The 12,120-nt window shown below is 42.2% G+C and overlaps 1 protein-coding gene across 8 annotated transcripts in view; it reads right to left on the bottom strand.

The window, feature by feature from the left end:
• The window catches only part of NAA35 (N-alpha-acetyltransferase 35, NatC auxiliary subunit), an 88,033-nt gene extending 76,667 nt beyond the window's left edge, over window positions 1–11,366 (bottom strand). Inside the window, exons 1-3 of one of the 8 annotated variants that reach the window (XR_009738140.1) lie at window positions 11,266–11,363; window positions 11,100–11,179; window positions 10,251–10,379 (exon numbers count right to left, since the gene is read on the bottom strand). Coding sequence is in view for 6 of the 8 variants with exons in the window: in XM_061426065.1 (XP_061282049.1) it covers window positions 10,251–10,379; window positions 11,235–11,355 (250 nt within the window). In the remaining 2 variants the exon portion in view is untranslated. Of the gene's footprint in view, window positions 1–10,250; window positions 10,380–10,788; window positions 10,867–10,887; window positions 10,983–11,099; window positions 11,180–11,230 lie in introns of those variants that run through there. The other 7 variants (XM_061426063.1, XM_061426064.1, XM_061426065.1 and 4 more) reach the window with 7 other exon arrangements.
• Window positions 11,367–12,120: the final 754 nt, after the last annotated feature.

The raw sequence follows: 12,120 nt of genomic DNA, 5'->3' as shown, positions 1-12,120 counted from the left end.
ACTAGATGACTCCGTAAAGTTCCTTAGGACATCCTCCCTTTTGCCTTGGAAATGAACAATGAACTATAACTTGTACCTGGAGTATGGATTTGCAGTAGTGCTAAGCACTTGAAGCATATATTCATTCTCCTGGAAAAAAGTAATCTAACAGGATGAGAAAAACATGCAACTATTTGATATTTTACCATCTTACAAATGAGAACATAATTTGTACACTGAAGTTACAGATCTCTAAATATGTCTACACATAACATTATGAATGATGGTTAAATTTGCTGCTTTCTTCACTATGAAGGCCCTATTGAATCTATGACACAGCTGGACTCCAGTACCATTATACAGTAATAATTAACAGATGAATTAAAGTTTACCTCTGGGATAAAGGTGGCCAACTGAACACATGCAACAACGTTTAATTCCCTCCTTAAATTTTATTTCAATAATTAAGGTGAAAAAAAATATTTTTTAAGAAAACTATGAACCTTAAGGAAGAGAAAAACTAGTTGTTGCAAAAATAATACAACGAAATTAGGGAAACTAGGAAAAAGACACACAAGTAATTTCTTAGCAAACTCGAGAAAAATAATAGCAGCAGTGAAGTGTGAAGCTTGAGTCATTCAGTCATGTCGGACTCTTTGCTACCCCATGGACTATGGCCCACCAGGCTCCTCTGCCCATGGAATTCTCTAGGCAAGAATACTGTGGGTTGCCATTCCCTTCTCCAGGGGATCTTCTGATACAGGGATCAAACTGAGGTCTCCCGCACTGCAAGCAGATCCTTTACCATCTGAGCTACCAGCAGTGGAGAAAGCCAAAATCAATCTGATTTATCAATCATCTTTGAAAGTGAGGATAAAGACAGGCTGAAATGTGGAGAATTGAGCCATCAGACAGCCCAAAGCCCTGCCCTAATGTACAGATCAGGATAACTACCCCTCCCCTCACCTTGGGTAATACTGAAGATTTTCCTTGAAAGGGGCAAACCAAAAAATCTCCCGGACAGGTTATTTGAAGGCTAGGGTTCAGTACTGGAAAGAAGGGGCATTAAGTGAATACATGACAACTCCAGACTTCTTCCCCTATTTAACGTGCAGTCAAATGTCGAACCTCAAGCAGACGAATTTTATCTACAGAATATAATCTTTCGAAGAGGAAGGAGCTATGTAACTGACACCATGGGTTCTCCAACACAAAAACCAAGTCAGATCACCTGACATTGACATGCACAGCAGAAGAGTCCTGCTCAAAAATTCAAGTTGGCTTTTTGGTCCCTGAGGCAACAAAGGATTCTCAGATACCTGAAGTAATCCTCTAACACAGAAGATAGAAACCAAGAAAATAAACTTAAAAAGGCAAGTTGGAAGAAAGACACTATGTAGGCAAAATTTCAAAGGAAATACTATTATCCTTAGAGATAAAATAGTTCAACCCTGAAACAAAACCAGGAAATTTTACTTTTATTTAAAAAGAGATATTCAAAAAAAGAGAGAGAGATATTCGGGGGGGGGGGGGGGGAGCGGAACAGTAGAAATTAAAAACATTACAGCGGGAAAAAAAAATTAAATTCAAAGTCTTTTAACTCCATTCAGCTGCTATAACCAAAATACCATATATTGGGTGACCCATTAACAACAAATTTTATTTCTCATGGTTCTCAACTGTGGGAAGTTCAAAATCAGGGAACCAGCAGACTCAGTGTCTGGAAAGGGCCCACTTCCTAAACGGCCTTCTTTTTAACTTCACATGGTAGAGAAGCAAAGGCAAAGGAGAACAGGAAAGATATACCCATTTGAATGCAGAGTTCCAAAGAACAGCAAGGAAAGATAAGAAAGCCTTCCTCAGCAATCAATGCAAAGAAATAGAGGAAAACAATAGAATGGGAAAGACTAGAGATCTCTTCAAGAAAATTAAGAGATACCAAGGGAACATTTCACGCAAAGATGGGCTTGATAAAAGACAGAAATGGTATGGACCTAACAGAAGCAGAACATATTAAGAGGTGGCAAGAATACACAGAAGAACTATGCAAAAAAGATCTTCATGATTCAGATAATCACGATGGAATGATCACTCACCTAAAGCCACATCCTGGAATTCGAAGTCAAGTGGGCCTTAGAAAGCATCACTATGAACAAAGCTAGTGGAGGTGATGGAATTCCAGTTGAGTTATTTCAAATCCTAAAAGATGATGCTGTGAAAGTGCTGCACTCAATATGCCAGCAAATTTGGAAAACTCAGCAGTGGCCACAGGACTGGAAAAGGTCAGTTTTCATTCCAATTCCTAAGAAAGGCAATGCCAAAGGATACTCAAACTACCACACAATTGGCACTCATTTCACACGCTAGTAAAGTAATGCTCAAAATTCTCCAAGTCAGGCTTCAACAGTACGTGAACCGTGAACTTCCAGATGTTCAAGCTGGATTTAGAAAAGGCAGAGGAACCAGAGATCAAACTGACAACATCCACTGGATCATCAAAAAAGCAAGAGAGTTCCAGAAAAACATCTATTTCTGCTTTATTGACTATGCCAAAGCCTTTAACTGTGTGGATCACAATAAACTGTGGAAAATTCTTGAGAGATGGGAATATCAGATCACCTGACCTGCCTCTTGAGAAATCTGTAGGCAGGTCAGGAAGCAACAGTTAGAACTGAACATGGAACAAGACTGGTTTCAAATACGGAGAGGAGTACGTCAAGGCTGTATACTGTCACCGTGCTTATTCAACTTATATGCAGAGTACATCATGAGAAACACTGGGTGGGATGAAGCACAAGCTGGAATCAAGATTGTTGGGAGAAATCTCAATAACCTCAGATATGCAGATGACACCACCCTATGGCAGAAAGCAAAGAAGAACTAAAGAGGCTCTTGATGAAAGTGAAAGAGGAGAGTGAAAAAGTTGACTTAAAGCTCAACATTCAGGAAACAAAGATCATGGTATCCGGTCCCATCACTTCATGGCAAAGAGATGGGGAAACAGTGGAAACAGTGACTGACTTTATTTTGGGGGGCTCCAAAATCACTGCAGATGGTGACCACAACCATGAAATTAAAAGACGCTTGCTCCTTGGCAGAAAAGCTATGACCAACCTAAACAGCATATTAAAAGGCAGAGACATTACTTTGCCAACAAAGGTCCGTCTACTCAAAGCTATGGTTTTTCCAATAGTCATGTATGGATATGAGAGTTGGACTATAAAGAAAGCTGAGCGTCAAAGAATTGAAATCAGTCCTGAATGTTCATTGGAAGGCTGAAGCTGAAACTCCAATACTTTGGCCACTTGATGTGAAGAACTGACTCACTGGAAAAGACCCTGATGCTGTGGAAGATTGAAGGTGGGACAAGGGGACAACAGAGGGTGAGATGGCTTGATGGCACCACCGACTCAACGGACATGAGTTTGAGTAAACTCTGGGAGTTGGTGATGGACAGGGAGGCCTGGCATGCTGCAATCCATGGGATCGCAAAGAGTCAGACATGACTGAGCAACTGAACTGAACATATGGTGCAAGGGACCAGGAAGGCTCTGTGGTGTCTCTTTCTCAGGAGTATTAATCCCAGTCATGTGGGTTCCACTTTGATGACCTAAGTACCTCCCAAAGGCTCCACTTCTTAATACCACCCTAGTGTGTGTGGGCATTAGGTTTCAACACATGATTTGGGGGCAGGGGGAACACATTCCTCCATAGCATTGAGGAAAACTACAAAGAGACGGAAAACAGGCAACAAAGTATTAAATAAACAGATCTTCCAATATCCAAAAAGTAAATACTAGGGGCTATAGCTCAGTGGTAGAGCATTTAACTGCAAAAAGTAAGTACTCCATAAAATGAATACGGAAAAAACAAGAAATAAAGTAATCCAAGAAAATTCCCCAGAACTGAAAAATCAGAGTGAAAGCGCTCAAGCGTTATCAAACAAAGCACACCACTGTGAAAGCTCTGGACATGAGAAACAAAAAGGAGATTCTAAAAGGTTACATACGAAAGTTCAGTAATCAGAGTATCAGACATTTGAGCAATGCCCTCAAAATTCTCACACACTCCCAGATGTATTATCAATAAAGTGGAAGAAGAGAACAAAGGCATTTCAGACATTCAGAGCCTCAAAAAACTGTATCTCTCATGTGCTTTACTCAGGAAGATAATAAAGGTTATCTAATCAAAACCAGGGAGAAAAGTAACAAACGCCAGGGTGATGATTAAGCAAGATCTCAGGATTATACCGGAGAAGGCAATGGCACCCCACGCCAGGACTCTTGCCTGGAAAATCCCATGGACAGAGGAGCCTGGTAGGCTGCAGTCCATGGGGTCGCTAAGAGTCAGACACGACTGAGTGACTTCACTTTCACTTTTCACTTTCATGCATTGGAGAAGGAAATGGCAACCCACTCCAGTGTTCTTCCCTGGAGAATCCCAGGGACGGGGGAGCCTGGTGGGCTGCCGTCTCTGGGGTTGCACAGAGTCAGACACAACTGAAGTGACTTAGCAGCAGCAGCAGGATTATACCAGGTATAAAAGACAAGATATCCAGACTGGAGAGAAGTAAGAGGCTTGAAAAGAAATTTCTTTATGGTGAATTAAAACAATAGGATGTCTAAATGTGTTAGATGATTCAGACAATTGATGAAGAGCATAAAGTACAATTAATGAAAGTACATATCTTTTGAGCAAACACTTTTTGCATAAAACAGAACTGGGTAGGAAGGGAAAAGGAACAATTTTACTTTTTGGCTCAGCTATGAATAATATTTGCATAGCTATAACTACATGGGGTGGGGGGGTGTGAAATCCACAATGCCCAAAGGGGAATGGGGGTATCAAGAAATAGCAATAAAAGCATGCTATTTAGGATCATGATTACTAAAATAACCAGTTAAAAGGGGGAAAGTGGTGACTTCTGAGGACATCTTTTCTATTGACCAAGGCTCCTAACATAAAGCAGGATACGCAATACAAGATTAACAGGGAAATCTAGTAAAAAGAGCCTTTAAAATGCAACAAAGCTCCCATTCCTTTCTACTGCGTGCTATTTAAATGCTAGTTGTTGGTCTTATGACATCCATAGGCTCCTTTCCTTTAAAAAATCCAACGTCAAAGAGATTAAATAGCTAAATATTCTTGAAAGTAATCTAAACAGAGTGAACTAAGCGGCACTGTTGGTACTTTGGGCAGAAAATTACTTTTCTGTGGGGCTATTCTGTGCATCACATGATTAGCCGCATCCTTAATGTGTACGCACTAGTTGTGCTGTGTGATGCTGTGCTCAGTCATACCCAACGCTGTGTGACCCCATGGATTGCAGCCTGCCAGGTTCCTCTGTCCATGGAATTTTCCAGGCAAGAATACTGGAGTGGGTTATGTGACTAACCAAGCATGTCTCAAGACGTTGGCAAATGTCCCCTCCAGGGCAAAAATCACCCCTGGTGGAGAACAAGAGTGCTCCACAATTACCAGTGCTGCTCAGCAAACCCATGACCCACCACTAAACACATTCTTAATAGTATGGAACACAGAAAACATAATTCATTTCCCAAACCAAAATCACTTCAGAAATATTTTATAGGCTGCCCTGATCTTTCACCAGGAGAATTTCTGTTCAACTTTTTTCTCCTAGAATTAAATGGTTCCAACAAGCAGCAAACACATAGAATAATGATTCTGAAACCAGGGTTCATGAATTGAGGGAGTGGAGTGAAAGTCCATTAAAGTTTTATCAAAAATCTATACTTCTTTTATAATAATTGTTAAATGCTATGTAATCAGTTCAATGGCAATCTTTTTAAAATAATCAGTTCAGTTTAGTCACTCAGTCGTGTCTGACTCTTTGCAACCCCATGGACTGCAGCACACCAGGCTTTCCTGTCCATCACCAATTCCTGGAGCTTGCTCAAACTAATGTCCAAGTTGGTGATACCATCCATCTCATCCTGTCGTTTTCTTCTTCTCCTGCCTTCTATCTTTCCCAGCATCAGGGTCTTTTCTCGTGAGTCAGTTCTTCACATCAGGTGGACGAAGTATTGGAGCTTCAGCTTCAGCATCAGTCCTTACAATGAATATTCAAGACTGATTTCATTTAGGATTGACAGGTTGGATCTCCTCTTCTCCAACACAACAGTTCAAAAGCATCAATTCTTTGGCACTCAGCTTTCTTTATGGTTCAACTCTGACATCCATACATGACTACTGGAAAAACCATAGCTTTGACTACATGGACCTTTGTCAGCAAAGTAATGTCTGTTTCTTCCAAGGAGCAAGCCTCTTTTAATTTCATGGCTGCAGTCACTATCTGCACTGTTTCCATTGTTTCCCCATCTATTTGCCATGAAGTGATAGACCGGATTCTATGACCTTAGTTTTTTCAATGTTGAGTTTTAAGCCAACTTTTTCACTCTCCTCTTTAACTTTCATTAAGAAGCTCTTTAGTTCTTCACTTTCAGCCATAAGGGTGGTGTCATCTACATATCTGAGGCTATTGGTATGTCTCCTTGCAATCTTGATTCCGGTTTATGCTTCATCCAGTCTGATATTTCGCATGATGTAAGTTAAATAAGCAAGGTGACAACATATAGCTTTGACGTACTCCTTTCCCAATTTTGAACCAGTCTGTTGTTCCATGTCCAGTTCTAACTGTTGCTTCTTGACCTGTATACAGGTTTCTTTGGAGGCAGGTAAGGTGGTCTGGTATTCCCATCTCTTTCAGAATCTTTCAGTTTGTTGTGACTGTTTAGAAGATTACAGAAACAAATTCCAAACCGAACAGATGATAACATAATCAAGTACTGCTACAGTACCAGTGCTTGTGTTCATAATTCTGCTGGTTCCAGGCAATCACTCACATATAACACAGGTTCTCAAACTTTTAAGTACAAGATCCAGATAGTCTCTGGATATGAAGAAACATGGCCTTAGAATATCATTTATTCTTACAAACAAACATATTGTTCTGGGTACGAGAAGACAGAACAGAAAGAGAAGAGGCTTAAGCATCCTAGATTTTTTCTTTTAACATTTTGTATTGGGGTGTAGACGATTTACAACATCGTGATAGTTTCAGGTGAACAGCAAGAGACTCAGCCACAAATATACATGTATCCATTCTCCCCCAAACTCCCCTCCTTCCCCTCCCATCCAAAGCATCCTAGATTTTAAATGAGGGAACCGAAAACAACAAGTTTTCTGAAAGTACTAGGCAAGACCTAAAGAAACTGGATGGATAAGGGGAGTCCTGAACAGTGATGAAAGTAAAAGTGTTAAGTTGTTCAGTTGTGTCCAACTTTTCACAACCCCATTAACTACAGCCCGCCAGGATGCCCATCCATGGAATTCTCCAGGCAAAAATACTGCAGTATGTTGCCATTTACTTCTCAAGGGGATCTTCCCAACCCAGAGATCAAACGCAGGTCTCCTGCATAGCAAGCAGATTCTTTACCATCTGAGACACTAGGGAAGCCAACCTAAACAGTGAAATCTGTTATAAAGATTGATGGAAGAATGAACTAAGTGATCAAAGAGAAAAGAAAATAAGTGAGAGGATGGGCCCATATCCTCCTAAACTAGAATTTAAAAAGAATCAAAGTTATGATAGCTGACTCTGGATTACCTCTGAGCTCTAGACGAGTGATGGTGTCATCATTCCAGGAGAGGTTGCTGGCTCTCCAGAACGAGTGTGGAAAGGAATCTTGCAGTCAGAAGCTGCAGCAGCAGTGTATTTTTTATGATCTTTATGTTTAAGTGAAATTTCTAGGTTGTGACTTTGTAATTCAGAAAGTGCCTAAGTATAGACAACAAAATAGAAATAAAGAACAAAGGCTTTACGGTAACAAAATGACATGGTTTGAATTAGGCAAGATTTCCCAGAGAAGCAAAGCTCAGAGGTGTTATTTAGACAAATGATATATTACATATATTACATAAATAGTGATGGCACTATACATTCAAAATACTTTGGAAAAGAAAAAAAAGACTCAATGTCAATTATAGGAAATGTGGTAGGAATGTGCCATTTGACCAATAGGAAATAAAAGAAATAATTAAAGTTAGAATTTGAGGATTTTAGAGAGCCACTAAAAGAATAAGTAGAAACGTACGTGAAAAATGCTGTCATCAGTAGACAGGGTATTTTACAGTACTCCCCACCACCCCCTGAATCACAAAAGTCAAGCCAAATGCCATCACACTATTACCAAAGAGAAGCCACTGCAACAGTTAAACAAATTATTAATACCATGGACTAAAGACTGCTAATAGCCTTTAGTCCTAAAATCATACTCAAGTTTAATTCTATGTCAACTTTTTAGTTGGAAGAAGTATACCTCTCATTTGAGCCACCTGAGACAGTACAAGGGCTAATTATGGGGGAATTAATAGGATAGTTTGATGCTGGTAACAAAATAAAATGCCACCCTCTCTCAATCAACACTGAAGAAGGTATTAAACCACATGTCCTACTCAAGGTTCCTTCCCAGAAGCAGAGTTATTCACTGTTCCTTAAACATAAAAATCTCAGTTTAGAGTAATTTCCTCACATTCACTTAACAGAATCTTGACCACTCCTTCACAGCCAACTCAGGGCACGTGATAGTGAAGTCACTCAGTTGTGTCCAACTCTTTGCGACCCCATGGACTGTAGCCTACCAGGCTCCTCAGTCCATGGAATTTTCCAGGCCAAGAGTACTAGAGTGGATTGCCATTTCCTTCTGCAGGGTATCTTCCCAACCCAAGGATCGAACTGAGGTCTCCTGCATTGCAGGCAGACGCTTTACTGTCTAAGCCACCAGGGAAGTAACTCAGGCCATATTTACTTCATAAAACCCTTCTTATTTAGGTTCATAATGATAGTCCTCTAATACACATCACTTAAAATCAGTGTAAGATTATAGGTGGGATCCACTTACTAGTGGAAGAACACTGAGCACAAAAGCTACATTGTAATTTACATTTCTCTCTCCCTTAGACAAACATATATGTGCAGTCACCCAACTCTCAGTCTAATGTTTTTTCCACTATCTCACTTAGGTGTACTTTAACTGGACATGTATTTCAAAACAGTTGAAGAGTAAGCACATGATTTATGCCTCTGATTATATTCACCTGGCTCCCTTTCATCTGCAGTTCCAAGTCTTTACTTCTCTTAAGAGCACTATTCTAAATACACACCTTCACTAAAAGTCCACCCCTCTGTTCACTAAGAAAATAGAAGCCATCATGTGTGAATCCCTCCACCATTCCTCCCTGCCCACTTAGAAACACACGTGTAATCTTCACCATCTTATCATTCATTCTCTGAGGTTAATTTCTCTACAATGTTCTTGATCCCATCCCATCCTCTTAAAGTTCAAGCCCTCTACCATTTGTTCTTTTCTCTTATTTTCCTTCTCTCCTTCTTCAAGGCTCTTTCCGCTCCAGTCATTTATACATAAGCATTTACTGAACTTATTAAGTGCCAGGCACTGTTCTGTGTACTAGGATAATTTCTGCACTCACAGACCTTATTGTTTGAGTGGGTAAGGCTAACAGTAAACAATAATTGAAAATGATGGTTTCTCACAGTAGATAAGTACTACAAAGAAAATAAACTGGGATTCAACTAGGGTGGAGTTGGACAGAAGAGAATGAGGGGATAAATCTGCTTAGGTTGGCTGTTTTGAGAGCTCACTGGAATGGTAACATTTAAGTGGTCAGGAAGGAGCCAGCCACCTGAAGACCTATGGACACAACCTTGGTGTATTTAATGAGATAAGGACCTCATGACTAACATAATGAGCCTAATGGAGCAGTGGTACAAAAGGTCTGAGGCAAGCACCAGATCATATAGGCCGTAGGGAACAAGTGTGAATTTTATTCTACATGCAACAGGAAGCCACTGGAGGATCTCAAGCAGAGAATGACATGATCCAATTATTTTCAAACCTCAAATATACAATAATACTCCCATCTTTAGGGCGACAGAATTTGTATTTCCAATTTGAAATTATTGCTATGTGCAAGCTGACCTGTTAAAGTTAGAAAATGTTAACAGATGAAACTGCCTCAACATCTGTATTTAATGCAATATCTATAAAAACTGGTTTTAAATGAAAGTTAAAATCAGAGGATAGAGAATGAATAAGTGTGGTAACGCAATAAACCACACTTACATGTTGATTATTTTTTCCATTTATTGAGATAGTTTAAAGATCACAATCCACATTTTTATTATACCCTTTCCCAAATTTTGAACTTCTAATTCAAAAATTCAAACTCACCTCGACAAGCTTCTTCAAAATCTTGGGTTATGTCCACCCAGTTTGTGTTGCTTTTTTCCATCTTTTCTGGTATACCGAGCTCCCATCCTGAATCATCATCTTCTACAGAAGCTTTCATAACCATTACGCCTATAAAATTAATATTATCGTTAAGAGAGACGATGCAGCTTTCAGGGCAAGAGTATTTGCAAACTATGTTTAAGTATTGGATGAAACTCTTACTAAACTGTTGAAGCAGAGATCTTCTGAGTTTGAGGATAGCTCTGTGAAAAACTACCTTAATGCAATTAAATCTCACGTTAACTAATACTGCTGCTGCTCATTTAATAATAAATAGCCCATCACCTACCAGGACTCCTAATCAGTGTGCCTACTTGAGAAGTAAAATCACAAACCATCCCACCAGCGGCCCAAAAAGAACCACCTCCAGAGTTCCAACTTTTAACACTGGCCACACATAACCAAGGCACTCTTCAAGGTCCCCTCTCGAAGTCCAAGACCCCATGCAGCAACTACTCAAGTCAAGATGGTCCCTCACCTGCCCGGAGCTCACAGGGAGAACCTCTCCTGAGCCGGCCAGACCCCCGCACAGCCTGTCTCGGGGGTGGGGGTGGGGGCATTGCGCGAGGGAGCTTACCGCCGGCCCAGGGCGGGGGAGCACCTAAAGAGGGGACCCGCCCCAAACTGGTCAGCCCGGCCGGGCCCCAGCTCCACGGGCACGGAAGCAAGGACAGGGCTGTCGTCGCGCGCGAGGACGGGCACGCCCGGTACCAGGTCGTCGCCCGGGTAACACCGGCTAAGGGCAGGGCCTCGGCGGGGAGCGGGCACGAGTAAGCCCGAAGCTCCTACCTGAAGCGCGGCGGGAGGGCCGGGGCCGCAGGGTGACCTGGCCTCCCCAGGGTCCGCCACACGCGCAGGGGGCTGTGGCTCTAAGGCACGGGAGGAAGGAAGTCTCAATGGCTGCACACCGCGGTCCCTACCTACTTCTCTCGTGGCCACCCGCGCCGCCACGCACCGTCCAGACCGCTGAAATAACGACACCTCCTCGGCCGCCGCCGGCGCCCCCTCCCCTCTCCGCCCTGCCCGACCGGCCTCGTGCGCGCATGCGCACGCCTGGTTCGCGCGACCCCGCCTCCTCTCCCTCACGCCTGAGGACTTCCCGCTCCTCGGCCACACCCCCTTCCTCGCCACCGCCAACATTAGGCCGTTGGCCATCTCTTCTCGCGGGATTAGAGCAGATCGCGAGACCGGAAGCTACATTCTTTCTCCACCCTGCGGCCGCATCCTGGGTAATGGGTGGCTCCAAGCAAGGGGCGGAGCCTGGGGGCCCCAGAGCCCGCCCCTCCTCGCCCCGCACGGCTACCTGGGAAATTCTTAGAAAGGTGACAGGAAGGAATGAGGAAAGGATGCAAGTGTGCGCAGATCCTAGAGGTTGGGTCCTTGAATGAAGACCCCAGCTCTGCAGCTTGACACCGGTTTTATGTTTCCTAGAAAGTCTGGGGATTTCGAGAGGAAAAATGGAAACAAAATAGCAGAATCAAGCTGTTTTTTTTCTTTTAGACCTTTGGTTTAGCGTTTTCCTAAAATTAATAAAATGATCGGTTTTAAAGTGGGGTTACATTAGTGACTAGAACGGGTAGGAAACAAAACACAACTTTACCACTATTAGTCATTAAGAGGTAATCCCAGGTGGCTCTGATATCCTCCTGCCAATGCAGGAAATGGGAGTTTGATCCCTAGGTGGGGAAGATCCCCTGGAGGACGAAATGGCAACCTACTCCGATATTCCAGTCTTGGAAATACATGGACAGAGAAGCCTGGCGGCCTACAGTCCATGGGGTTGCAGAGTCGGACACGACTGAGCACACAC

The sequence above is a fragment of the Bos javanicus genome, chromosome 8, assembly GCF_032452875.1.
Source record: "Bos javanicus breed banteng chromosome 8, ARS-OSU_banteng_1.0, whole genome shotgun sequence".
Classification (NCBI taxonomy): domain Eukaryota; kingdom Metazoa; phylum Chordata; class Mammalia; order Artiodactyla; family Bovidae; genus Bos; species Bos javanicus.
Note: the sequence above shows the minus strand (reverse complement) of the source record. Positions and strands in the feature narration are given on the sequence as shown.